Source organism: Rattus norvegicus, chromosome 1, assembly GCF_021556685.1.
Source record: "Rattus norvegicus strain SHRSP/BbbUtx chromosome 1, alternate assembly SHRSP_T2T, whole genome shotgun sequence".
NCBI classification, from domain to species: domain Eukaryota; kingdom Metazoa; phylum Chordata; class Mammalia; order Rodentia; family Muridae; genus Rattus; species Rattus norvegicus.
The window spans coordinates 95,097,264-95,123,520 of NC_141534.1; the positions used below are offsets into that span (position 1 = coordinate 95,097,264).

At 49.6% G+C, this 26,257-nt stretch overlaps 2 protein-coding genes across 5 annotated transcripts in view; one reads left to right on the forward strand and one right to left on the reverse strand.

Moving 5' to 3' along the window:
• Window positions 1–1,072: 1,072 nt before the first annotated feature.
• Window positions 1,073–26,134, reverse strand: Acp7 (acid phosphatase 7, tartrate resistant). Of its 3 annotated transcripts, none has more exons than XM_087591178.1 (13): window positions 25,826–26,089; window positions 24,830–25,106; window positions 13,009–13,209; window positions 12,458–12,640; window positions 11,563–11,686; window positions 11,270–11,332; window positions 11,060–11,174; window positions 10,877–10,984; window positions 10,736–10,793; window positions 10,595–10,662; window positions 10,422–10,493; window positions 7,498–7,635; window positions 1,073–4,330 (listed from the first exon to the last, which is right to left on the reverse strand). In XM_087591178.1, the coding sequence occupies exons 2-13, from the start codon at window positions 24,945–24,947 to the stop codon at window positions 4,265–4,267; spliced, it is 1,314 nt and encodes a 437-aa protein (XP_087447304.1). In that variant the 5' UTR covers window positions 24,948–25,106; window positions 25,826–26,089; the 3' UTR covers window positions 1,073–4,264.
• Fbxo27 (F-box protein 27) overlaps window positions 25,945–26,257 on the forward strand; it is a 67,433-nt gene continuing 67,120 nt past the window's right edge. Inside the window, exon 1 of one of the 2 annotated variants that reach the window (XM_087581866.1) lies at window positions 25,945–26,126. Coding sequence is in view for 1 of the 2 variants with exons in the window: in XM_087581851.1 (XP_087437977.1) it covers window positions 26,078–26,126 (49 nt within the window). In the remaining variant the exon portion in view is untranslated. The remainder of the gene's footprint in view (window positions 26,127–26,257) is intronic. The other variant, XM_087581851.1, reaches the window with a different exon arrangement.

Below are 26,257 nucleotides of genomic sequence, written 5' to 3' on the forward strand. Positions count from 1 at the left end.
GCTTGGAGCTGGAGAGATGGCTTGGCGGCTGTGAGCGAGTGTACACTGTTCTTGTAGAGGACTCTAATTGGGTTCCCAGCACCTATGTCTACTAGCTTGCAACCACCTGTAACTCCTGCTCCGGGGAATCGGATGCGGTTCTGACCTCCTCTGGCACCTGCTCACACAGTTGCCATTCACTCACCCAAACAAACCTAAAAATAAAGCAAACATGAAGGAGCAAGGGGAAGGACGGAGGGAGAGGGGCGGGGCTGGAGAGCTTACTCAGTGGTTAACAGCACTTACACACATAGACACATTCACAGCCATATCTTTTTTCTTTACAAATCCTTCTTAATATTACTATGGAGATGTATCTAGACATAGTTAGCTGCTCTGCTTTAAAAGTGAACAGTCTATTAAGTGCACGCATGCGTGTATGTGCGGGAGTCCCTGGAGGCCAGAAGAGGGCACTGGACGCCTTAAAGTTTCAGTTACAGGAGGTTGTGAGCCACCGTGTGAGTTCTGGGAACAGGACTCAGGTCCTCTGTCCCATCTCTCCGACCCTGATAATGAACATTTTTGACAAAGAAATCAGGCAAACAATCCTCACCATGGCCTCAAGAAAAAAAAAAGGAATAAATTTGTGGAAATTTTTTACAAAGAAATCTTTGAAGACACGAAAGGAGGAAAACAAAGGGATGGGGAGCTGGAGGATCTTCCGTGCTCACGGGTTGGCAGCATTGACGTTGGGGAAATGGATATATTGCAGAAAGTGATCTATAGAATCAATGCAATCCCCATAAACATCCTCATGACGTTCTTCATGGAGATAAAGAAAAAAATAACAACAACCTAGCACTGGAGAGTTAGCTCAGTGTTTAAGAGCACTGGGTATTCCTCCAGAGGACCCAGGTTCAATTCCCAACACCCACTTGGCACTTCTCAACCATCTATAACACTAGTTCCAGGGGATCTGCTTGTGTGTGGTGCACAGACATACATGCAGGCCAAGCACTCATGCACCGAAGATAAAAACAAGTCCTTTAAAAGAGGCTCCCAAACCACCAAACAATGAAACCACAAACAAATGTACTATCATATGAGATTTTAATCATAAAAGAAAGCCAGGCGCGAGGTTCCTGTGGGAACTCTTTTATCTTTCCAGTTTTCTGTGAGAACCATTCCCCAAGTTAAAGCTTATTTTTAAAAATGAAAAGAAGGCACAACGGCCATGTTCACTTCAGCGAGCAGGAAAAACAGGTCACAAACTCTCCTGAGGCTTGCGATAACATTTCCGTGCTCAGCGATTCCTTCCAAAACCTCAGGGTCTCCACTCAGGGCACATAGACCAGATATGGCAGCGTGGCCTCCTGGGTGTGGGTCTCCCTCTCACCAGGCTGTGGCTCCAGTGGCTGGCCTTTCTGTGAGTCACTTGGAGCAGAGGCCTCGCTGTTCTGTGTGAGGCTCTGAAGTGATGGGCTGGGCTAAACATGGAAGCGACCCTTCTGGTTTCTTTCTTCGGGTACCCAGCAGTACGCACTGGACACCTAACTATGGACCAGGGACCTGGACTGGGGAGGCAACAGAATCCAAGAAATCCTTGTGGTTCCTGGAGTTCCGATTTTAAAGCTGACATAGAACAGATAGAAATGTGTTTACATGGTGATATGCATGTGTCCTGAGATGGGCATGGTGGTGTGGTGCATGGCCTGTCACACCAGCCCTTGATCTGGGGTTCCCTTGGGACACACGGTGAGACCTTGTATGGGTAAACTGAAATAATATAAAATAAAAATAAATAAAAAGGCAGCTAGCGGGCTGGAGAGATGGCTCAACAATTGAGAGCGCTGATTGCTCTTGCACAGGACCCAGGTTCAGTTCCCAGCAGCCACAGAGTGGCTCGAAACTATCTGTAACTCCAGCCTCAGGGGAATCTGATGCCCTTTTTCAGCCTCCATGGGCACCAGGCATGTTCGTGGTACACAGATATGCATGTAAGAAAAACACTCATACACATAAAATAAAAATAAATAAAAACATAACAACAAAAAAGGGCAGCCAGGAACAAAGGCACATGCCTGTCATTCCATCCCAGGAGAGGCTGGGGTAGGACGATCACTAGATCAAGGCCAGCCCATGGGGAAGGTAGGAAATATGTCACTGTCATGACAGATAAAACAGAAATTGGAGTGTTTGTTAATGATCTGATATAGGAGAGGACATGGGGTTTGGAGTTGAAAGGAAGGAAGGAAAGCAAGATGAGAGAAAAGGAGAAGGGGAAGGGAGGAGGAAGAAGAGAGAAGAGAATGCAGGTTGGTGATGAGCTTTTAATTCCATTCAAGGCTGCCTCCCAAGGCTCTTCCTCTCCATACAGATGAAGAAACAGGTTCTCAGAGGACCATGACTCGAAGTTGTCACACTGGAAGTGGCAAAGCTGGGCTCAGCTCCCTTGTGCTGCCTCCCTGTCGGTCTTTGCCCTCTGTAGACTCTCCCTGTCAGGCAGGTCCGCAGCTTACACAGTGGCACCCTGTGCTACCTCCACAGCCTTGACGTGGCTCTCCCCAGCATGCCTTCGCCGGTCAGCATTCTCTCCTCGTACATCATTTGGGTTGGGTGACCTGATTTCTCTTTCTGATTCATCGCTGTCCCTGACATGGCCAAGTCAGAGCTTGGCATGTGAGAACCTTCCTAGGGCCTCTTGTTGTGCTGGGCCACTTTGGCCCTGTCCTCCTTAGCACTGACAGTCCGACAGGAGACCGAGAGACACCCATCTCGGAGTAGCAATGAGCTAGAATGTGCAGGGCCGGGGAGAGGGGACACCGAGGACCCCAGGAGGATTAGAGGGAATGATAGGCTCATGTGGAAACAAAGTGCCACCGTCACCGAGTCCTGACCCTAGGAAGGACACAGACAATGGCTGGTGAATAAGGCAGACAGTGAAGGTTTTGGGGATCCCAGAGACCTGGACTCCAACAGGACTCATCAGGGCAGGCTTTGAGGAGGGAGCAATAGGAAGGAAACATAGGTCGGTATGTGCATTGGCTTTGCACAGGTAAAGTACTTGATGTGTTCCAGAAACTTCCACGAAGTCCATGAGCCTTGGGTTTAGTGACAGGCAAGTGAGGCTTAGACCTGAGGAGGCTGAAAAACGCACTGCTCAGCACAATGGAGGGCAGCGATGAGGTAACCCACAGGGCCAGGAATCTGCAGGGGTCAGCCTTCAGCATCCCATGGCTCCATCCGAAGTCCTCACAAGTCCTCATGGTGGCCCAGAAGGCTCTGCGTAACCACCACTGCTCCATCCTCTTCTCTTTCTCCCTCATTGTTTTTCTGTGACAGCCACAACAGCCTCCTCAGCCAATGGGGAAAGTGCAGCTCTGCCTCAGGGCCTTTGCTCTGGCCAAGCTCTGGGACTGCCCGTCCTGTGTCACCTGTGTCCTTGCTCCTCAACTTTAGTCCAAAGGTCAGCTGTCTCCCTTCAAACTGTCACTGTTCCCCTTCCTTTCTTCCCCCTGATCTCTTATCCCTTGTAAGGGAGTTGCTGTTCAAGTCCTGATTCCATGTCCATACTACAGGGGAGAGATCTGTCTTGTTCTAGCCTCGGTACCTAATAGATGCTCAATAAATCATGGTAGGACATGTAAAAAGGGAGAGGAAAAAGAGAGGTGCCGTGTGGAAGAATGTAGCGTGTCTGTGTGCCCCTGAGGCTTACCAGCTTTGCCTTGGGGGATAAGGAGTAAAAGTGTTACTATCCTCTCCTCCTGGAAAAGATAGTGCTGGCTGGGAAATTGAGGCACCAAGGGACATCGTGGGCTATCAGCACAGAAGCCAGGCAAGGGACTAGATGCAAGGCAGAAAGAACTAGGAGTAACCTGCTGGCAAGTCCGGTTGTGAGGGCTGTGCCCACTTTGCTGATCCCGGCACAGGACACCCTTCAGGAGAGGGCAAAGGGACAGATGGCTCAAGTGGAAGTTTGTGTCCAGGGAGCAACGGCTCTAAGCTTCTTTATTCTGAGGCCCTTGAGTCCCTGGTCCTGTCAGTGATGCCGGAGGGTAGGACTATGCTGGCAGTCAGCCCTGCTGGTGCCCACATACCTGTCCTCCCTCTCCAACCAGCCTGGGCTCCCACCTCTCCAGGAGGCAAGAGCTGTCTGGCCTCTCTCAAGGCTGTACCCTCAGGCTTCTGGATGGTGGAGGAGTGGGATCCTGCCCTGACTCCCTCCCCAGGCCAAGGTACTGCCTGGTCACAGCAGCAAAATGTCTTCATGAGGGGCACACCGGTCTTAGTGGTACATCATCCGGCCAAGCAAAGGTCTAACCACCCAGACGTCATCCACAATCTTCCCATCCTGTGAAGGTCAGAAATGGGAGGCAGTGAGAAAGGAAAACCTGGTTGGTGGGGCCAGCTGGCCTGATTCAAACCCCATTGCTGCCTCTAAGGGAAGATAACCTTGGATGAGTCCCAGCATCTAATTCTGGGTCTCAGTTTTCCTCATTTGCAAAGTCCAGATGTGTGGTGGACCACGCCTTCAATTCCAGCACACAGGAGGCAGGGGCAGGTGTATTTCTGTGAGTTTGAAGCCAGTCTGTTCTATAGAGCAAGTTCCAGGATAGCCAGGGCTACACAGAGAAACCCTGCCTCAGAAGCACCCCTCAAAGCTTCCCCCCGAAAAAAAAAAGAGAAAGGAAAAGCCAAGACAAAGCAAGGAGTCATGGTATATGTAGTACATTATACACTTACAATGCTAGCACTTAGGGGTCAGCCTGGGCTGTATAAGAATAGGAATCTTGGGCTGGAGAGATGGCTCAGTGGTTAAGAGCACTGACTGCTCTTCCAGAGGTCCTGAGTTCAATTCCCAGCAACCACATGGTGGCTCACAACCATCTGTAATGGGATCTGATGCCCTCTTCTGGTGTGTCTGAAGACAGCGACAGTGTACTTATATATAATAAATAAATAAATCTTTTTTAAAAAAAAAAAAGAATGAATCTTAACTCCTTGCCTGAGACAGTAGTAACTGCTATTTCTAATGGATGGGCTTTTTGTTTGTTTGTTTGTTTGGCTGGTTGGTTTAGGTTTTAGTTTTGAGACAGAATCCATGTATCACGGCTGCCCTTGAACTCAGTATAGAACCAACCCAGGTGACTTTGAGTATCTCCCTTGACTCTCTTAGGCTCTGGGCTTCCGGGTGTGGCCGCCATTTATGTGGTGCTGAGGATCAGACCCAGAACAACATGTTTGATACCCAATGGCTCTACCAATGGAGCCGCAAACCACCTCATGTGGGATATGTGGTGAAGACCCTGCATTCCAGTGTACTCAGGATCTGACTTACGCACATGTCCTTTTGCACAGCTGCCTTCTTATGCAGATTAGAGGGAGCATTAAGATAGCTGCGGGGCCACGGTGACCACAGAGACAAGGAAGTCTGTGCTCTGCTCTTTAACGATGGTTGTCTGTGCTGAGAATGTGGTCTGCGGGTCAGATTACAGCTCTGCTGTCTGGAACCTGTGCGACCTGGGAAAATCATTTCCCTCTCTGAGCCTAGGTTCCTTCATCTATGACACAGAAAGAAACCTGTCCCTGTGGGGAATCACACTGAGGGTAAACTGCTTTCACAGTACCAGGCAACCCAGTCCTGTGCCTGGAGCACAGAGGTGTTCACTAGACTCTAACTTTTATCTTATCTTGTACTTTTGTTCTTTTTGAGACAATGTCTAGCTGTGAAGCCCAGGCTGGTCTTGAACTCATATTCTGATCCTCCTGCCTTGCAAGTACACTACCACACCTAGCTTGCTACGATGATGATGATGATGATGATGATGATGATGATGATGATGATGATGATGATGATAGTAAGTAGTAGTAGTAGTAGTAGTAGTAGTAGTAGTAGTAGTAGTAGTAGTAGTACAGCGAGGAGCTGGGGAAAGGGTCCAGTGCATAAAGATCTTGCTGGCCAAGCAGGAGAACTTGAGTTCAGATCCCCAGCACCAAATAAAAGTCAGGCGTGGGACTAGAAAGATGGCTCAAGAGTTAGGAGCATTTGCTTAATAATCATGAAGTTTGGATTTGGGGGTCTCAGCACAGAAGTGAAAAACCTGTTTTCCTGTGTGTGTCTGTAATTTGGTTTCCAAGGGAAGTGGAGACAGGAGGATGCTGGGGGGGGGGGGAGGGGGGAGGTTTGCTGACTGCTAGCTTAGCCTCATGTTCAGCGAGAGAAATAGGGGAAATTAACCAGCCACCCTCTTCTGTTCTCTGTGTGCATAGATGGGCACACACACACACACACACGCACACGCACGCACACACACATATAAACTGGACTGTTATTCTTCATGTCCACGATATATGCATCTGCCTTACTCCCATGAGGCACCTGATTTTTCTCCTGTTTCACAGTGACAAGTATGATTCTTACTTCCCCCAGTGAGATTCTGTTCTCTGCCCTTTATGGCAGAGAATCCCTCATGGGGGATTCTAGGCAGGGGCTCTACCACTGAGCCACGCCCCAGCCCCTCACTGGGGGATTCTAGGCAGGGGCTCTACCACTGAGCCATGTCCCCAGCCCCTCACTGGGGGATTCTAGGCAGGGCTCTACCACTGAGCCACGCCCCAGCCCCTCACTGGGGGATTCTAGGCAGGGGCTCTACCACTGAGTCACAGCCCCTCACTGGGGGATTCTAGGCAGGGGCTCTATCACTGAGTCACAGCCCCCAGCCCCTCCCTGGGGGATTCTAGGCAGGGGCTCTGCCACTGAGCCACGCCCCCAGCCCCTCCCTGGGGGATTCTAGGCAGGGGCTCTACCACTGAGCCACGCCCCAGCCCCTCACTGGGGGATTCTAGGCAGGGGCTCTGCCACTGAGCCACGCCCCAGCCCCTCACTGGGGGATTCTAGGCAGGGGCTCTGCCACTGAGTCACAGCCCCCAGCCCCTCACTGGGGGATTCTAGACAGGGACTCTACCACTGAGCCACACCCCCAGCCCCTCACTGGGGGATTCTAGGCAGGGGCTCTACCACTGAGCCATGTCCCCAGCCCCTCACTGGGGGATTCTAGGCAGGGGCTCTACCACTGAGCCACGCCCCAGCCCCTCACTGGGGGGTTCTAGGCAGGGCCTCTACCACTGAGCCACGCCCCAGCCCCTCACTGGGGGGTTCTATGGAAGTACCCTACCACTGAGTTACTACCCCAGTTCCTCCACCTCAGTTTCTCAAGTGATGGGGTTTTAGCTATGCACCACCACACCCAGTTTATTGATGTGTTTTGTTGTTTTGTTTTGTTGTTTCCAAGACAGGGTTTCTCTGTGTAGTCCCCGCTCTCATGGAACTTGCTTTGTAGATCAGGTTGACCTTTAACTCACAGATCTGCCTGCCTCTGCCTCCCTAGTGCTGGCATTAGAGGTCATGCTCCCGTGATCAGCATGGTTTACTTCTGAGTCTAAGATTTTAACCACTCGGTTCCCACATACACTGAACTAAGCTGTGCAGTTTGTAACCCAGGATGCCCCCCCACAGACCTGGTCATCAGACACTTGCTGGATGTGCAGGTGGGTGCCATTAAGGATGTGCATCCTTGTGTAGCCGTACTCCTTCACACGCACGGCGCTCCACGGTCTGGCTTTCCTGACAAAGGGAGTCAACAGCTCTTCACAACCCTGTGGAAGACAGAGAGTCAGACAAGCGCGGACACAGACAGAAAAACAATAACATCAAACAAACAAGCAAAACCACGCGTCAGGCCAGGCCCCCCCGGCTCAGTTACAACTTGGCTACAGGTAGATTGCTGTCTGTAAGCAGGTGAGGGCGGGGGAAAGACAAGGCTAGAGCCTGTGATTGGACAGTAAAAAAAGGAGGGTGGGTGCTGAGTGTTTGAGAGGTGGGAGAGATAGGAGAGAGGAATAGGAAGGAAAATGGAGGAAGAGAAGGACGACCCAGATCCGTGTGTCTTTAAATAGCCGCAGGTAGCTATGAATGCCATATAAGGGATGGATTATTATAGGACAATTTGTCTAATCTAAGTGGGCAGCTCATATCAATATCACTTGGCTCAGAGTTCTTTGGGCATTTTGTGGGTTGAGAACTTATTGATATAAATCTGATTGATAAACTACAAGCCTCTAGAGTTTTGATTTTTACCAGGTTCCTGGGACTATAACCACAGGGGGCAGATGGCTGGGAATATGAGTCCGCAGGAAGAGAGCGGTGAGATGGGCGGTCTCTGCATGCGGCTAGCCATGAAGGCAGCGAGACCGCTGGGGCCAGGGAGTAGCCAGGGCTAGTGTGGAATGGTGACTCCTTTTTTATTATTCAACGCAACGGCTATAAACCTTCAATCCCGGCAGATGGTAGGTTGCTACACAAGGATCGCCAAGTGTAAGGCCAGTCTGATCTACATATTCAGGTCCTGACCAGCCTGGGTTATAGAGTAAGACCCCGTCTTGAAGAAAAACTGGAAACTGATAAGATGGTCCAGCAGATAAAGATACTTCCAAGCTTAATAACAGGAGTTTGGGCCTCAGAATCCCCATGTGAAAAGCAGAAAACCAGTCTAGCATGGCGTCCTCTTAAGTTCCACACGTGAACACCAGCACATGGGTACCCCACACAAAAAATAAACAAATGAGAAAACAGAGACCCCCCCCCAAAAAAAAACCAAAACTGGGGCTGGAGAGATGGCTCAGTGGTTTAGAGCACCGACTGCTCTTCCAGAGGTCCTGAGTTCAAATCCCAGCAACCACATGGTGGCTCACAACCATCTGTAATGGGATCCGATGCCCTCTTCTGGTGTCTGAAGACAGCTACAGTGTACTCATATAAATAAAATAAATCTTTAAAAAAAAAAAACAAACTGGGCAGGGGTTGTAGCTCAGCTGATGAAATGCTTACCAGCATGCACAGCACCCTAAATTCAACCCCATCACAACACAAAACCAGGCACGGTGGTGTGCGCCTTGCGATCACAGCACCTCAGAGGTGGAGGCAGGAGGATCAGAAGTTCAAGGTCAGAGTTGATAAGAGCACTGGCTGCTCTTGCAGAGGACCTGGGTTTTGTTCTCAGCACACACAGCAGCTCACAGCTGTCTCTCAGAACCCCTCTGGTACTGTATACTTATGGCGTGCATACACACACGCAGGCAAAATGCCCACACGAATAACAAAATGATAAATAAAAATTTAGTTATAAAGTTCAAGGTCAACTTGAACTATATAGTAACCAGACATCAAGTTTGACTAGCTGAACTGGTCTCAGGATTAGTTAGTGAATTAAATAAAAACCAGTGCCTAGGGTAGATAGGGTGACAAGGCAGAAAATGCCAGTAGAGAAAATGGGGCACTTTAGAAAAAAACTTTCCGATTTTTCTGCCTGCATTAGGAAGAGTAATTTGGGGGCTGGGGATTTAGCTCAGTGGTAGAGCGCTTGCCTAGGAAGCGCAAGGCCCTGGGTTCGGTCCCCAGCTCCGAAAAAAAGAACCAAAAAAAAAAAAAAAAAAAAAAAAGAGTAATTTGCTCATATGAGTGGAACTGTCTACTTCCCGGTGAACTCAAGGCCAGCCTTGGCTACATAGCAATACTTTGCCTCAGTGTTGCTCAGTGGGCCTCAGGAAAGCCCAAAGCAAAAATAATAGCAACTGATCAAAAAAAAAAGAGAGGGGTTGGGGATTTAGCTTGGTGGTAGAGCGCTTGCCTAGGAAGTGCAAGGCCCTGGGTTCGGTCCCCAGCTCTGAAAAAAAGAACCCAAAAAAAAAAAAAAAAAAAGAGAGAGAGAGAGAAAGAAAGTTTCCTAAGTGATGCTGTTTCGAGCCGATGTTAAAACCCAGTGGGCTGTGAAGGGTGATTTAAGTCATTTTTATTAAGTGAGTGATTCAATAATGTTTCTGTCTAGACAATTATTCCTTTGTGTGTGGAGAACAATCTCTAAGGTCATACAAAGGATTTAAGAAGGATGGGCTGGTGAGGTGGCTTTGTGGATAAAGATGCCACCAATAGTAGTGTGTGTGTGTGTGTGTGTGTGTGTGTGTGTGTGTGTGTGTGTGTGTGTGTATGATTCTCTTTCCACATTTGAGTCCTGGAAATTGAACAATTGAACTCAGGTCAGAAGGCGAGGCACCGAATACAGTTACTCACTGAGACATCATCTTTCAGGTCCTGTTTAGTTTCTTGAGATAAGGTCTCGCACTGTAGCCCAGGCTGGCCCAGAATTACCGTGTGGCCTTGAACTCAGGGCAGTCCTCTGCCTTCCTGTCTCCTGAATGCTGGAGCCCGTACCACCACAGAGGGCTTCCAACCACTGTTAATCCCCGATTATGTTTCCTAACCTAGACTTGATGCCCCATCTGATGGACACACCGACAGCAACACCCAGTCTCCCAGCTCGGCATACAATGGCGGCTGCTCCCATCATGCTTTGCACACCTGGACTAGTCCCTTCCCACCTGCTCACCGCAGATCCTGTGATGATGTGAACTGGGCCTCGAGGGTTGGTGTAGGGCCTCTCTAGGCTGCCATTAAATACCTAGAGGACAAGATGAGGAGATGACGGGTCACAGCCGATCAGGCCCTGGAGAGGGTCTGACCGCATGAGCCACTTGGTCCCAAGTCCTTCCTGGGCCTCACCTGGTAGTTATAAATTGGCCATAGTCGTTCGTAAGAGTGTTCATGAGCCCAGAACTCCAGATCCACGCCTAAGGCAGAAAGAGAGATGAGTAGGTTCCTGGGTAGGGAGAGATGGGGCCGGGGACCCTCAGGATCACTCACCGTATTTATGGAAAAGGTCCTCTAACCCAAACAACTTGCCTTGGAGGCCTTTGCGGACCTGGTGGGAGGAGCGGGGAGGTGAGGAGGAGCCTGGGCCCATCCTCCCACTGAGTCTCACTGAGCCCAGGAAAGGGGCCTCACCCTGCTTTCGTGCCGCGTGCAGTCATCCAGATCCGCGTTGGAACAGTACATAGGCCGATGACCCATCGTGATGATCCACGGCCGGGCTACCCGATTCTTATTGGCTTTCTAGAGAAAGAGATCGGAGTGAGGGGGCGGTAACGGGGGCCAAGAGACCAAAGTGGGGCTCATAACTGGGCCTACCTGGAGGTCACGCTCCAGCCAACGGAATTGCTTTTCAACCAGGTGACGACCATAGTGGAGAAAGAAATAGACCTCAGTGGAGAACGAGATGATATGGGCGGGACCCAGGTCCCAGCTACAGGGGTCAAAGGGTAAGAGTCAGAGATCAGAAGACTGCCTCGTGCATCCTTCGAGGGAGTCGGTCCAATCCCCCAGCACCCTCCACGTTACCTGTACCACAAGCCTTCATTGTCCCCTGGCATGCTAAAGCGAGCCTTGTAGTTAGAGAAATTGCTGGAAATGGGAAAAATATAAAGAGCAAACAGTGAGGACCTGGATGCAGCCGCCTTTTCCTAACTCTCAACTTTCAGGCCACAGCCCGGCTCCCAGCCCCGACATTATCTCTTCATTTCCTACCACAGATGAGACACTGCAGCATGAGGGACTTAAGTGAGACTCTAGCAAGGACCCGATTGTTTTCACTAATCTGGCCTTCGCCCACCCCTGCAGCCCTCCATACTCACTAGCGCTGTTCATGATTCCCAGGGCACGTCATGTACGGCAGGCTGGCAGCAACAGGTTCAATGAGCCTCATGAATCTGTCCCCAACGCGAGCATTGTCCTGGTCCATGTTGTAGGCAAAGTCTCCTGAAGGGTAGTAGGGATAAAGAAAGTGAGGGCCAGCTCTGTTTTCTCTAGGATCAAGACCTAACGGGTCCTGATCCTTACCTCATTGAACCCTCTCATTGAAGCAGCCTGTCTCTACATCTTGTTTGCTCACAGAACACAGCTAGGTCAAGTTTGATGCTGATTTTGTTAGGCATTTTTTTTTTTTTTAATTGCTAGAGATTGAACTCAGAATATTCTAAACGTTAGGCAAAGACGCTTCACTTCTGAGCCACACCCCCAGCCCAGCCCCTCACTGGGGGATTCTAGGCAGGGGCTCTACCACTGAGCCACACCCCCAGTCCCTCATTGGGGGATTCTGGGCAGGGGCTCTACCACTGAGCCACGCCCCCAACCCATCACTGAGGGATTCTAGGGAGGCGCTCTACTACTGAACCATGCCAATAGCCCTTGGGATTTTGGTTGTTGTTGTTTTTGTTTTGTTTTGTCTTTTAAAGCTCTCACTAAGCTATTCATGCTGTCATTAAATTCTGGGCAACTCTCCTGCCTCTACCTATCCACTGCTGGGATTACAGGCACTCATCTTAATTTAGTATAACATTTCTGTGTATTCTGGATGAGCCTCACCTCTAAAACCAATAATAAGAAATAGAGAACCAATGCTGGAATCTATAGGGACCTCATATCTGGGACTAGCCTCGGCTCCTACCCTCAGCCCCTAGCCCGTTCTAGCACTGGACTGATGGGCATACAGTCCGCCAGCCTCCAGGCGCACCCTCGCCGGTGCCTCACCCACATGGAGCACTGCATCAAACATGCCCTGCTGGGTGTCCCTCCGCAGCCTGGGCAGGGCCTTCGGGTTATCAGCCCCCATGTCCCCAAACACAGCCAGGCGCGGACTCCAGTGGACTCCATTCTTCAAAGCCGTGAAGCGAAATCGCCGGCTCCAGCCCTGAGAGCTGCCACAACGGTACACTGAGGGAAGAAAAAAAAAAATACCTCCGTCAGGTGAGGAGGCAGGGACCAGGACCTTCCCACAAGGCCCTACACTCAGGCTGCTGGAGAGGGAAGGAAACCTAAGGAACACCATCATCATTAATATCATTATTAGAGACCTCTCAGGTAGCCCAGGCTAGTCCCTGGCTTTCTTTGTAGCCCGGGATAACCTGGAATTTTGAATCTTCCTGGCTCCTCCCAAGTGCTGGGATCACAGGCCCGTATCACGACACCAAGTCAAGGGTCTCATATCCCTTGTCTCAGATGAACCGCCAGCCCAGCCTCAGCCACAGATCTCTGTAGCTTCTAGAACGCTCCTCCCTCTTACCCACCCTGGGTCATCTCACCGTAGTGGGCCCCTGGCAACAGCTTCCGCAGCGTCACACGGTGGATGTAGAGCTTGCGCCGCAGAACTCCTCCATCCACAAAGGCGCTGGAGGTGCCATGGGCACGCAATGGAAGAGGACCAGACAGCTGCGTGCCGAACTGCACCTCAGACCGGGCTGGAGCCCACGTGGTCCAGGTCACAGTCATGGTGCCTGGCTCACCTGAGGAGAGAAGAGTCAGAGAGGAGCCTAAACAGGTTATCAGGCAGGAATGGGGTGACACTTAGAAGCTGCTGTTCAGTCCAGTCCCTCTGCTATTTCCAAGCTGGCTTCCCTTCGGAGTGGCTTCCCTTTTCCCGCTTGTGAAACGGAATAGGGTTATTTATCCTACAACGTTGTGCGGAAGCACGGAAGCATACAAATACAATTGGCAGGTTGTATCCTGGGTTCCAGGTCCTGGAATTCAAGCAACTATGAGTTGAAAACCTGAGGAGAGAAACAGGTTATCACAATGGCTCAGTCCTTATGACCCGAGTTCCATCCCCAAGACCTACATGGCTTCCAAAATTGTCCTCTCAGCTGGGCGATTTTTTTTTTTTTTTTTTGGTTCTTTTTTTTTTTTTCGGAGCTGGGGACCGAACCCAGGGCCTTGCGCTTCCTAGGTAAGCGCTCTACCACTGAGCTAAATCCCCAGCCCCAGCTGGGCGATTTTTAATCCTGGCTTGATGCCAGTCTGGTCTACATAGAGAACTGCAGGCCCCCCAGGGCTACATAGTGAGACCTTGTCTAAAAACAAAGGCCTTTGACATGTGTACATTAGCAAGGGTCTGCCTCCCTCCCACACGAACAAAATAATAAATGAATTTATAAAAATATTTGGAGAGATGGCTTGGTGATTAAGAGCACCGGATGCTCTTCCACCTCTGGAACCTGAGTTCAGTTCCCAGCACCAACAAGGCAGCTCACGACTGTCTGTACTTCCAGTTCCTGGGGATCTAATGCCCTCTTCTGGTCTCTGAGGGCGCCTGACATGTACATAGTTTATAGACATATATGCAGGCAAAACACCCATACACATGAAACAAGATGATACAAATACAATTTCAGGAGAGGATCCGGGAATGTGTCTCCGTGTGTAGAGTGCCTGTCCAGTCTGCACAAAGCTCTTGGTCCAAACCCAGCATCATATAACAGCACTCAGGAGACTGAGGCAAGAGAATTGGAATTTCTAGGTCGGCCTTGACTACATAACAAATTCTGAGCTAACCTGGGCTTCATAGCAATACTCTTGTTTAAATTTAAAAAAAAAAAAAATCAAACATGGAGGAAAAAGGGCCTCACACTTGGGTCAAGCCCTTCCCTAAGGATCTACATTTTTCTCATGCTCCTGTGAATAACCCTTCACCCATGCTCCTGTGAACATCCCTAAAGAAACTCATAGGGTCACACACACACACATACACACACACACACACACACACACACACAAACGCACGCGCACACGCAAGCACCATACACGCACACATACATGTGCACACACATATATATACACACTTGAATATGCACACATGTGCATGTGCGTGCACACAATGTATGTACACATACGTGCGCACACATATACTCACATACATATATGTACTTGTGCATATACACATATACATGCACACACACACACACACACACACACACACACACACACACACACAAATGCCCAAAAGATATAAAGGTAGCAGAAAGACTAGTTAGAAGAGGAAGGGGGCCATTGGAGGTAGGGATAGAACCTGAGAGGGTGAGTGGTGGGTGAATGTGATCCATACATTATATACATGCATGAAATGGCATTATGAGCTGTGCGATGGTGACCCACACATGCCTTTAGTCCCAGCACTCAGGAAGCACAAGCAAGTGGATCTCGGAGTTTAAGGCCAATCTGATCTATGATCCAGTTCCAGAACACCCAGAGCTACCAAAGTAGGGAGCTGAAGAGATGGCTCAGCGGTTAAGAGCACTGACTGCTCTTCCCGTGGTCCTGAGTTCAAAGCCCGGCAGCCACATGGTGGCTCACAACCATCTGTAATGAGATCTGATGCCCTCTTCTGGTGTGTCTGAGGACAGCTATGGTGTACTCATTTACATAAAATAAAGAAATGTCTTAAACACACATACACCAAAATGGATAAATTAATAAAAAGAAAGGGAAAGAAAAAAGAAAGTGTTATTATGAAGCTTATGACGTATGATTAATACAAACTAATAAAAGTTAAGGCAAAACAAACAAACAAACATGGCAATACAATAGCTACTTTCCAGTACACTGCGTTGAGCATTGAGTCATCAACAGGTGACTTACAGTGTGCCTGAGGTTCTGCACAAACACTATTACGACCTTGTTCCTTTGTGTGGAGGTGACTGGCGCTTCCTAGGTTTGGCATCCTGAGAATGCCCTGGCAGCCATCTTTGGTGACTAGGAGGGACAACCTTAGGCAAAGAACTGACAACAATGTCCAACACAGTGAGGTTTATGGACTGAGTCAATGTCCCTATTTTCTTCTTCACTGTATGCTAGCCCGCAGCCAACATGGCACACTCATGATATCATCTGAGAGCCCCAGACGGGTATCTGGAGGCCAGCTAGGTAGACAGTGGAGGGCAAAGGCCAGCTGTAGGGCAGGAGAAAACTGCAGTTCACTCTGTGAGGAAGGACAGGGTTGCCTACTGTACCCCAGGCTAGCTTGGAAATTGTCATGTTGTCCAGCTTAGCCTTGAGTCCCTCTGCCTCCACCTGGGTGACATCAGTCAGTCACCATACCTGGCTCTGGAACAAATTGTTCCACAGTGGTTTTTTTTTTATAGCATAGGCCAGGTTTTTTAATTCTCTCTCTTTCTCTCTCCTTTTCTTCCTTCTCTTCTTCTTTTCTTCTTCTTCCTCCTCTTCCCCTCCTCCTCCTTCTCCTCTTCTTCTTCTTGACAAGCTCTTGCTGAGCAGTACCCAGTGGCTTGAAAGTTGCTAGATAGACCAGGCTTGTCTTAAATTAAAAATCTGTCCATTCTTGCCCCGTCTGTGCTAGATTTAAGGTGCATACCATCACATCTGGCTTCTCTCTCCCCTTCCTTCCTTCCTTCCTTCCTTCCTTCCTTCCTTTTGCAAGACAAACAGATTTTATTAAAAAACAAAAGAACTCCCAAGAAGAAGAGGGGCTTCAGAAGGAGAATATGCAACCCAATACATAGCAATACAATAACTACTTTGTAATTCTCAAATCAAGAACCAAGCAACACAATCGAGGCTTTAAAAATACCAAGAGGGCTGGGCTGAGGCAGCGCAAGCCTTTAATGCCAGCACTCCTGAGGCAGAGGCAGGAGGATCTCTGAGTTCAAGGCCAGCCTGGCCTATGGGGGGAGGGGTGGTTTCCAGGACAGCCAGGGCTACACAGAGAAACCCTGTAAAGCTCAGCTGGTCAGAACACTTGGTGTGAAGTCTAAGCACTTGAGTAATCCTGGGAGCCCATGGTGGAAGGAGAGAAGTCAACTCATGCAAGTTGTCCTCTGATCTCCACACATGAGCTTGTCCCCTTGGTCACGCACAAGTAGTAAACAAAATATCGTGCAGAGCCAGGGGTAGGGAGGAGGCCTGCAATTCTACAAGTTCAAAGCCAGGCCACACAGTGAATTCCAGGTCAGCTGTCTCCAAACACCAAATAGAACAACAGTAAGTAAAAATACCAGGTGATACTGTAACGTTAAGGACACGGATCCGTCTAGTGCAGGCCAACTGACATGGTGCACATCTGTGAGCCAGGGCTTGGGAGGCAGGCTAGAGGGTGGCAGATTTGAGGACAGCCCAAGCAAAAGAGGGAGAACCTGACAAAAAAGAAAGAGGAAGGAGGTGGGAGTGGGGAGGGAGAGAGAGAGAGGAAGAAGGTAGAGGGGGAGGGGAAAAAGGAAGGAGAGAGGAGAGAGGAAGTGAGTGAGGGAAGGAGAGAGGATGGGAGGGAGAGAGGGGCAAAGAAGGGAGGAAAGAAGAGAGGGAGGGAAGGAGGAGAGAGAGAGAGATGAGCTGTGCATGCTGGTACACACTTGTAAGCTTGGGAACCTGATACAGGAGTCTGAGATCAGCCTGGACTACCAGGTGAGTGTCAGACATAAAACAAGGTCATATGGGGATGTAGAGCTATGAAGGCCACTGCCCACACTTACTAAGGCAATACAGAAAGGACACCTCAGGAGCTAAAAAGACAGACCACAGGAAGGTGAGTGGGTGTGGGGTGAGGATAGAGAATAGGATCTAGCACAATAGTAAGAGCTGACACATCTCCAGGTTGATCTTTTTTGTATTAATCTAACTTCCAGGATTATATTATACTCATAATCTTCCCCCACGCCCCCCCTCACACACACACACACGCACACACACACAGACACACCACACACACACACACACCACACACACACACACACACCACCCCAACGCAAACAAATTCCGAGACCATATCTGAAACATCGTGAACAACAATAAACAATGATAGTACTGAATCCCCCACCCCACCCCCCCGGAGAATTAAAGAAATAGTCACATATCTGTGATGGAACAAAGTTATTGGCTAAAGGAATGAATGAAGTAGGCAGGAGGGAGGGATGGCTCTTCCTAACACCAAAATTTCAATTTAATGGGGTCATGGCTCAGTGGTAGAGCCCCTGCCTAGAATCCCCCAGTGAGGGGCTGGAGTCATGGCTCAGTGGTAGAACCCCTGCCTAGAATTCCCCAGTGATGGGCTGGGGGCGTGGCTCAGTGGTAGAGCCCCTCCCTAGAATCCCCCACTGAGGGACTGGGAGCATGGCTCAGTGGTAGAGACCCTGCCTAGAATCCCCCAGTGAGGGGCTGGGGGCGTGGCTCAGTGGTAGAGTCCCTGCCTAGAATTCCCCAGTGAGGGGCTGGGGGCATGGCTCAGTGGTAGAGCCCCTGCCTAGAATTCCCCAGTGAGGGGCTGGGGGCGTGGCTCAGTGGTAGAGCCCCTGCCTAGAATCCCCCACTGAGGGACTGGGAGCGTGGCTCAGTGGTAGAGGCCCTGCCTAGAATCCCCCACTGAGGGACTGGGGGCGTGGCTCAGTGGTAGCGCCCCTGCCTAGAATCCCCCACTGAGGGACTGGGAGCGTGGCTCAGTGGTAGAGCCCCTGCCTAGAATCCCCAGTGAGGGACTGGGGGCGTGGCTCAGTGGTAGAGCCCCTGCCTAGAATCCCCCAGTGAGGGGCTGGGGTCGTGGCTCAGTGGTAGAGCCCCTGCCTAAAATCCCCCAGTGAGGGGCTGGGGTCATGGCTCAGTGGTAGAGCCCCTGCCTAGAATCCCCCAGTGAGGGGCTGGGGTCATGGCTCAACAGCACAGCCCTTGGCTAGCATGTAGAAGGCGGAGTTTCCTCTGTCATCACACATATATCTGGAAAGAGGGAATAAAAGAAATTTAAAGTCCGCATTAGGCAGGCACGACACTAAGAATCGCTGCAGCCAGGAGTCGCTGATGGCTGCTGAAACCACTGGGTGAAAATTTGTGGAGAAACAGGACTTGCATCTTCTTGAGCAATCTCTCCCCGAGCTATTCATTAGCTACAAGGGAGCGAATAAAGGCTCTACAGTGGATAGACCCAGCAGGCACAGGCTCAGGCAGCCAATGAATCAGGGTCACATGCGGCAACCGCAGGCGTGTCTACACCGCAGACCCAGCAGCCATGTCTACACCACAGACCCTCTGGGGCCACCTGCGGAGAAGACACACACACACACACACACACACACACACACACACACACAGCCACAGTCTTCTTGCCCCGATACATCCTCAGTACTAACCTTGAAACAGTAGCAAAGAGACCTAAAGTAGTGACATTTTACAAAATAACCAATACTCAGAAAACACAAAGGTCACAAAAGAAAAGGTCTTAAGTGCTGGGTGTGATGGTGCGTGGCCTTGCGGTGCCAGCACTCAGGAAACTGAGGCAGGAGGATTTCCAGCCTGGGCTATGGGTCCAGTCTAAGCAGCAGTAGGAGTTGTAGAAGGCACCATCCCTAAATCTAAGTGAGATCCTTGGTTGGGGCTAAAATTAGTGGTGACCGTGGGGACGTTTGAGTGAGGCCTGAGTCTAACCAGAATTGTGCCAAATGTCCATTCTCCGCCTTCAGTGTTTGCCTTGTTTTGTTAGGGTTAGGGTCTTACTCAGTAACCTTGGATGGCCTGGAACTCACAGTGTTACCATACCTGGTTTTCCTTTTGTTTTCACACGGGTTTCTTTAGAGCTAATCTGATTTCATGATCCCGAGTTCAGCAATTCTCCTGCCTCAGCAGACTGAGCAAGTGTTCCACCAACGGGGCCATAGCTTAACTGTCGCTTTTCAGTTCACATTTTTCTCTTTAAGGTTTTCCTTGTGTGTGTGCATCAGTGTTTGCATGTATATGTGCCTGTGTTCCACATGTATGCTTGACGACCGCACGGACATCAGAAGAGGGTACTGGATCCCCTGGTCCTGACGTTACAGATGGTTATGAGCCGGCATGTGGGTCTTGAGAACCGAACCCAAGTCCTCTGAAAGAGCAGCCAGTGCTCTTAGCCACTAAACCATCTCTCCAGCCCCCTCAATTTTAAATAATCCTACCAGTGTTGTTTAAGAGGCTATCTCTCTTGGCTGCATAGAGTTCGAGGCCAGTCTGAACTGCATGAGACTCTGTCTCCAAACCGACAACAGTAAAAAGATGTCAGAGGCCTGGAGCCCTGGGTCAGTGATTAAGAGAACTGGCGGCTCTTCCAGAGGACCTGGCTTCAGTTCGCAGCACCCACACATTGACTCAAGAGGAGTCAGATGCCCTCTTCTGGCCTCCACACATATACACATGGTGTACAGACACACACAAGTAAAACAGCCATACACAGAGTAGTAAAAAACAAATTATTAAAAAATAAGGAATTCAACCAGGCATGACGGCACACACCTTTGATCCCAGCACCCAGGGAACAGAAGCAGGCAGATCTCTTTGAGTTTGAGGACAGAACGGTGTACAAAGTGACTTGAAGATCAGCTATGGCTGCATAGTGAGACTGTCTCAAAACGACAAAATCAATCAATCAATCATCCAAAATATAGCATGCCCAAATTTTTGAAAAAAAAAACTTACATGAAAAACTAAATTAAATTAGAAGCTTTAAAGAAAGATAGTAGACTCTGTTAATATTAACATTATTCTAAGTTGTATGACCTCTGGCCAGACTCTACCTTAGTAGAGTAAGTCTCCGTATATTATCATTATTATTAATTATATATTTTATATTATTATCATTATAAATGATATATTTGAGACAGGCCTGGAACACAGTATGTAGACCACACTGGCCTCGGACTTATAGATCCCCTGCCTCTCCAGTGCTGGAATTAAATACTATTATTATTTTTGAGACAAGGTCTAGGCTGATCTTGAACTCAGTGTCCTCCTGCCTCAGCCTTCAGGGTCCTGCGATCGCAGGCATGCACGACCAGGCCCAGGTGGCTTTACCACCATGGGAATTCTTCCAGAAGTCTCAGATTACTTCAGAGTTAAAAGCTTTACCTTTTTGACCAATGAGAAACAAGCATATGTTTATATTTTGATGTAGTTTCAAGGAAAAGAAGCCACAGCTCTCACAAACCATAGCACTTCCTTCCTCAATACACCCAGAGCAGTGGATACAGACAGACTGAACAGGAGGCAAACCCAGCAGAAACTCTGGCTGACATTAAAGAGCCCGGTGGCTAAAGCCACCTGCTGCCACTCTGACTACCAAGGTGGAACCACAGAACCCGTGTGGCAGAAGGAAGGAGCCAGGTCCTAAAAGCTGTGCTCAGACCTCCACCTGCACACACAGCATTAAGTACAAAACATTAAGGGAGAGAGATTTGAAAACATGCGAGTCATTAAGATTCTCTTCACTGACCGCCACACGTGCATCATTGTATGTGCGTGTGCGCACGTGTGCGGTCACACACATGCACACACACACACACACACTAATAAATAAATAAATCATAATTCTTTTAAACATTGAACAATGGTATTCTTCATTAGCTTTCTTCTTTGGTAGAAATATTTCTCACTCAATAAAAATGACATTTACAGAGGGTTTGCTACTGTTCCCTTCCTTGTGGAGTTGGTTTTTGCCAGTGCTGGAGATGAACTCCAGGCAGCAGGGGCTCCACCATGCAACTCCAACCCAAGCTGTCAGTGTCCTGCCACCCCACCCCCACCCCATTACTTTCTCTTCCTGGACAGGACTCATGTTGCCCAGCTTAGCCTAGACCTCAGCTCAGATCAGATGCTCCTGATCCTCCTGCCTCAGCCGCCAGTGTCCTGAGATTACGAGGCTATACCTAGCTGGTTTTCTTTTCCCTGTTTTTCTGGGTTTTTTTTCTTTCCTTTCCTTTCCTTCTCTTCTCTTCTCCTCTCCTCTCCTCCTTTCTCTCTCTCTCTCTCTCTCTCTCTCTCTCTCTCTCTCTCATTTTTCCTTTTTTTAAAGATTTATTTTATGCATATGAGTACACTGTAGCTATCTTCAGACACACCAGAAGAGGGCATTGGATCCCATTACAGATGGTTGACCATGTGGTTGCTGGGAATTGAACTCAGGACCTCTGGAAGAGCAGGCAGTGCTTCTAACCACTGAGCCATCTCTTTTAAGCTAGAGTCTCACTGTGTAGCACTGACTGGTTTGGAACCTCCTATGTAGACCAGACTGGCCTCAAACTCAGAGATCTAGGTTACTCTGCCTCCTAAGTGCTGGGATTGAAAGTGTATAGCACTATACTTGGCCTAGGTTTTCATTTTTAACATGATAAATATGAAGATGTGAGGTTATATAGACATCTCTCACACACACACACACACACACACATGCACACACACATGTACCTACTACATAGGCAGACATACACAGGCACATACACACACACACACACACACACTTGCACATGCACACAAACACACCACATGCTCATGCACACTTTGAGTGCAGCTCTTAGGATGCTAAGGTAAGAGGATTGCGAGCTCAAAGCAAGCCTGAGATAGATGGTGAAACTACAGAGAGAGAGAGAGAGAGAGAGAGAGAGAGAGAGGGAGAGAGAGAGAGAGAGAGAGAGAGGGAGGGATAGAGAGAAGACAGAGATGGAGCAATATCATACTTTCTCTCATATGTAGAATCCAGAGTTAAATATATGTTAATTATGTATAATAATTTTATTATTATATAATTAGATAGTATACATATATTGTATAATATACATTTTATATGTTCTCTATATAACTATTCTGTATATAAACATCCTATATCTTATATTCTATATTATAGCTATTCTATCATATATCATATATATAAAACCTTAAAACACACAAGCAGAAGAGAGACTATGAAGGAGAGGAAGCAATGTGAAAGGGAGGGGAGAGAGGATGCCTCAGATGAAGAACAACAGACAGACCATGTTCTCTCACATGGAGAATCTAGATCTGGCCAATCACAGGCACATATACATGCCCATATGAGAGCAGAGGGACATTGTTTGAGGGGGAAGAGGACCAGTGAAAGAGAGGGAGGAGGGATCAGAAGGATGGAGAGGGCAAAGGTAACAGGATATAAACATATGCAGATGTCATGGTGCTGGCCAGGTGGCTGAGTGGTTAGAGTGCTTGCTACCAGGCCTGAGGACCTGAGTTCAGTCCTGGGACTCCCACGGAAGAAGAAGAGACCTGACTCTTGAGACCTGCCCTCTGACCTACACTCACACACACACAGACACACAGACACACAGACACACACACAGACACACACAGAAACACACATACAGACACTCACATAAGCACACACACAAACACACACTCACACAGACACATACACAGACACACTCACACAGACACACTCACACAGACACAGACACTCACACAGACACACTCACACACACAGACACAGACATACTCACATAAGCATACACACAAACACACACACAGACACACTCACATAGACATACACACAGAGACACAGATACAGACATACTCACATAAGCACACACACAAACACATACACACAGACTCACTCACACAGACACACACACACAGACACACACACAAGCACTCACAATGCACACACAGCAGGCACATACACATGCACATTCATACACACAAAACAAATAAATGCATGTAATAAAAAAACTCTAAGGAAAATGTGAAATTCACTATCTTGAAATGTTTTTTGAGTCGAAACAAATCAACACACATAAACGAAGCCGGCACGTAAGTCAAAGTTCCCCGAGGTTGGCAGTTATCTCTAGTGGCACAACTCACTTCTAATACAGAGGTGGGCGAGAGCCTCCCTTCTACACTGGAGCTCAGTCCTGAGACTCCACAGAAAGCAACCAGCAACCCATAACATCCGCCCATGAGGTCCTGGCACCCTGCTGGCCCTCAGTGCCCATGTACCTTGTCAGATAAAGTAACAAACCTGGGATTTGAACCCAGGTACTCTGGACACAGAGAGTCCATATAGCCCCTAACTTCCTTTGTTTTCTTGACAGGATCTCATATAGCCCAGGCTAGCCTGAAACTCACTAGGTAGTCAAGGCTGGCTTTGAACCAATCCACCTGCTTCTACTTCTTAAGTGCTGGGCATAGAGGTGTGAGATAGCATATCCAATGGATCTATCTATCTATCTATCTATCTATCTATCTATCTATCTATGTATTTATTCATTTATTCTGAGGCAGGGTCTCCTATAGCCCAGGCTGGCTTCAGATTTTCTCTTTAGCCAAAGTTGGTCTTGAACTCAGGACTTACACAGCCTTCACATTTTGAGTGCTGGGATTAGAGAGTCGCCTCACCCTGCTGCCATCACCTCTTAATAAAGAAAAGATCTTCTCAGCCTGAAGTAGTGGTCCATGACTGAAATCCTGACATTTGGAAGGCTGAGGCAGGAGGATTGAAAATTCAAGGCTAGCCTGGGCTACAGATGGAGACTCTATCTTGTCTTAATAGATCAGATGTTTAAAAATTGGCCTAAAGATAGTTCAGTTTGCCGGAGTGCTTGCCCCACATGCGCAAGGGTTTGATCCCTAAGGCCTAGTCTCAAAAAGAAGAGAGAGGGAGGGAGGGAGGGAGGGAAGAGGAGGGGCACGAACAAGAACAAGAAGAACAAGAAGAGAGGAAAGAAGAAAAAGAAAAAAGCAGGCATAGTAGTTGACTCCTACAACCTGAAAGGCTAAGGCGGAAGGGTCATGGAGCCTTTCCGGCTATCCTAGGCTACAAGTGTGAGAAATTCTGAAAAGAATAAAATAAACACTTGGGAGGTAGAGGCAGGAGGTTCCGGAACTCAAGGCCATCCGGGGCTACAAAGAAAATTTGAGGCCAGCCTGGGCTACATGAACCTATTTCCAAAAACCAGAGGAGGTGGAAGAGAACCTTCTTCGGCCAGAAAGAAGAAAAGAGGGAAGGAGAAAGAGGTGGCTCCTTTCTCTCGTTCCCCACCATCATTTACTGGTTTCTTCCACAATTGGTTTCAGAAGCCAGTGTGATAACATGCCAGGCCCTGAGGTAAGATGGCCAGGCAGAGAGCGAGGACAATCCTTCAGAGCTGGAGCACAGCAGCTTGTGAGGAGCTGATTACCATCGTTCTTCCCCCACACAATGGGGACGCCAGTCTGCTGAAATCCCATCTCACAGAGGCAGACCACTGAGGTTGGAAGAGCAAGACACAGCCTGGGCTTCTCCTGAGCCCTTCACCCAACAGAGGCCCTCAGGACTAAGGAAGGGGCAGCAGAATGAAGGGAGGGGTCAGGAACACTTACCGGGGTAGGACAGATGGACTTGCTCCGGTGTAGCACGAGGATACTCTGGGGTCCCCTGGACTCCCAGGGAGAAAAGCAGTAGCAGACAGAAGAGCCAGCCTCCAAGAAAGGGGCTCATGGTAGGGGGATGATGGGAGGTATCGAGGAACGCAGGGGTGGGATCAAATTCCGTTGGTGGGTCCCACAGAGGATGAAGAATGGACCGATGCCAGGCAGGGCCCTCTGTCCGTCTGTCAGGATGTCCGTGGGGGAGGAAGGCTGAATGGCTGAAACGTCTCTGAGGGGAGTGGTGAAGGAGATGCTGGTGAGAGAATAATTAATGAGGTTTCTGAACCTCGCTGCTCGGCACTTTGCATAGATTAATGGCAGGAGGCCTCACAGCATTCCTATGCGGTGGTGGCGACAGACATCACCACCCCAGTCACATATAGGAAACTGAGCAACCGAGTGACTCAACGGCACGGCTAGGACGAGATGCAGCTGCGTTTGAACCCTTCCGGCCCAGGCTCCTGGTTCTGGGAGGGCGCTGGGTGGCTGGGGGCGGGGATGCCTCTGACAACTCCATCCCCAATATCTCCTCTTATCGATCTATTCCCCAAATTCTTAGCGTCCCGCTGTACCCTCAGCCTCTGTAGTTCATCCTCAGATTTCCACTTATTCCTCGGGAACCGATAATCCCAGCTCTACTCCCAAATTCCTCATCAGCTGCTCCCGTCTGGAGCAGCTTCTCATTCCTCCCCTCAGCATCCCGCCTTGTCTTCAGGGCTTTCTCCTCCCGGGGCTCCATCCTCATCCCAGCTGCCTCCCCAGCCCTGAACCTGCATGTGCCTGAACCCCGGTTTCTCCTCAGCTCTCGGGCCGGCTGAGGTTCTGAAGTTCGGTCCACTTGCCCTCGGGACCTGGACAGGTGCCCCGGGTCTGAAGGAACGGTCCGCCGAAGGCCGAAAGCTGGGGTGTGGGGTGGGGGGCGCAATCGGGAAGGGGACACCGGCTCACCCTCAGGGGCGCGCCAGCTGCCCTCACGGTCCTCTCGGCTACCGATGCGCTGCAGTATTTATGAGCTTGCAGGGACACAGGATCCCGCCGCCCACAGGTGTCCCAGCCCCGGAAGAGCCGGCTGCTTCAGGTGACGGGCTCCTCAGACAGCCCGAGCCCCGTGTCCCACAGGTCCGGCCGGTCCCTGGCGCCCCACGCCCACCCTCACGCCCCCCTCAGGGTGGGGCACAGAAAGAGGGGACCCAGAAAAGCATGGGACGCCGCCACCTCCGAGCCAGACAGCAGGTTAGCGCCGGGACAGGTAAGGCTGCCCTGTCCCCAGGCGTCCCACCGCCCCAGCTGCCGAGCTCCCCGCCCCGTAACAGAAACCCACCCTCAGTCCCACGGGAGGCCGCAACTCCGGGGGTCCCCATCCATCTGGGTCGAGCCCTC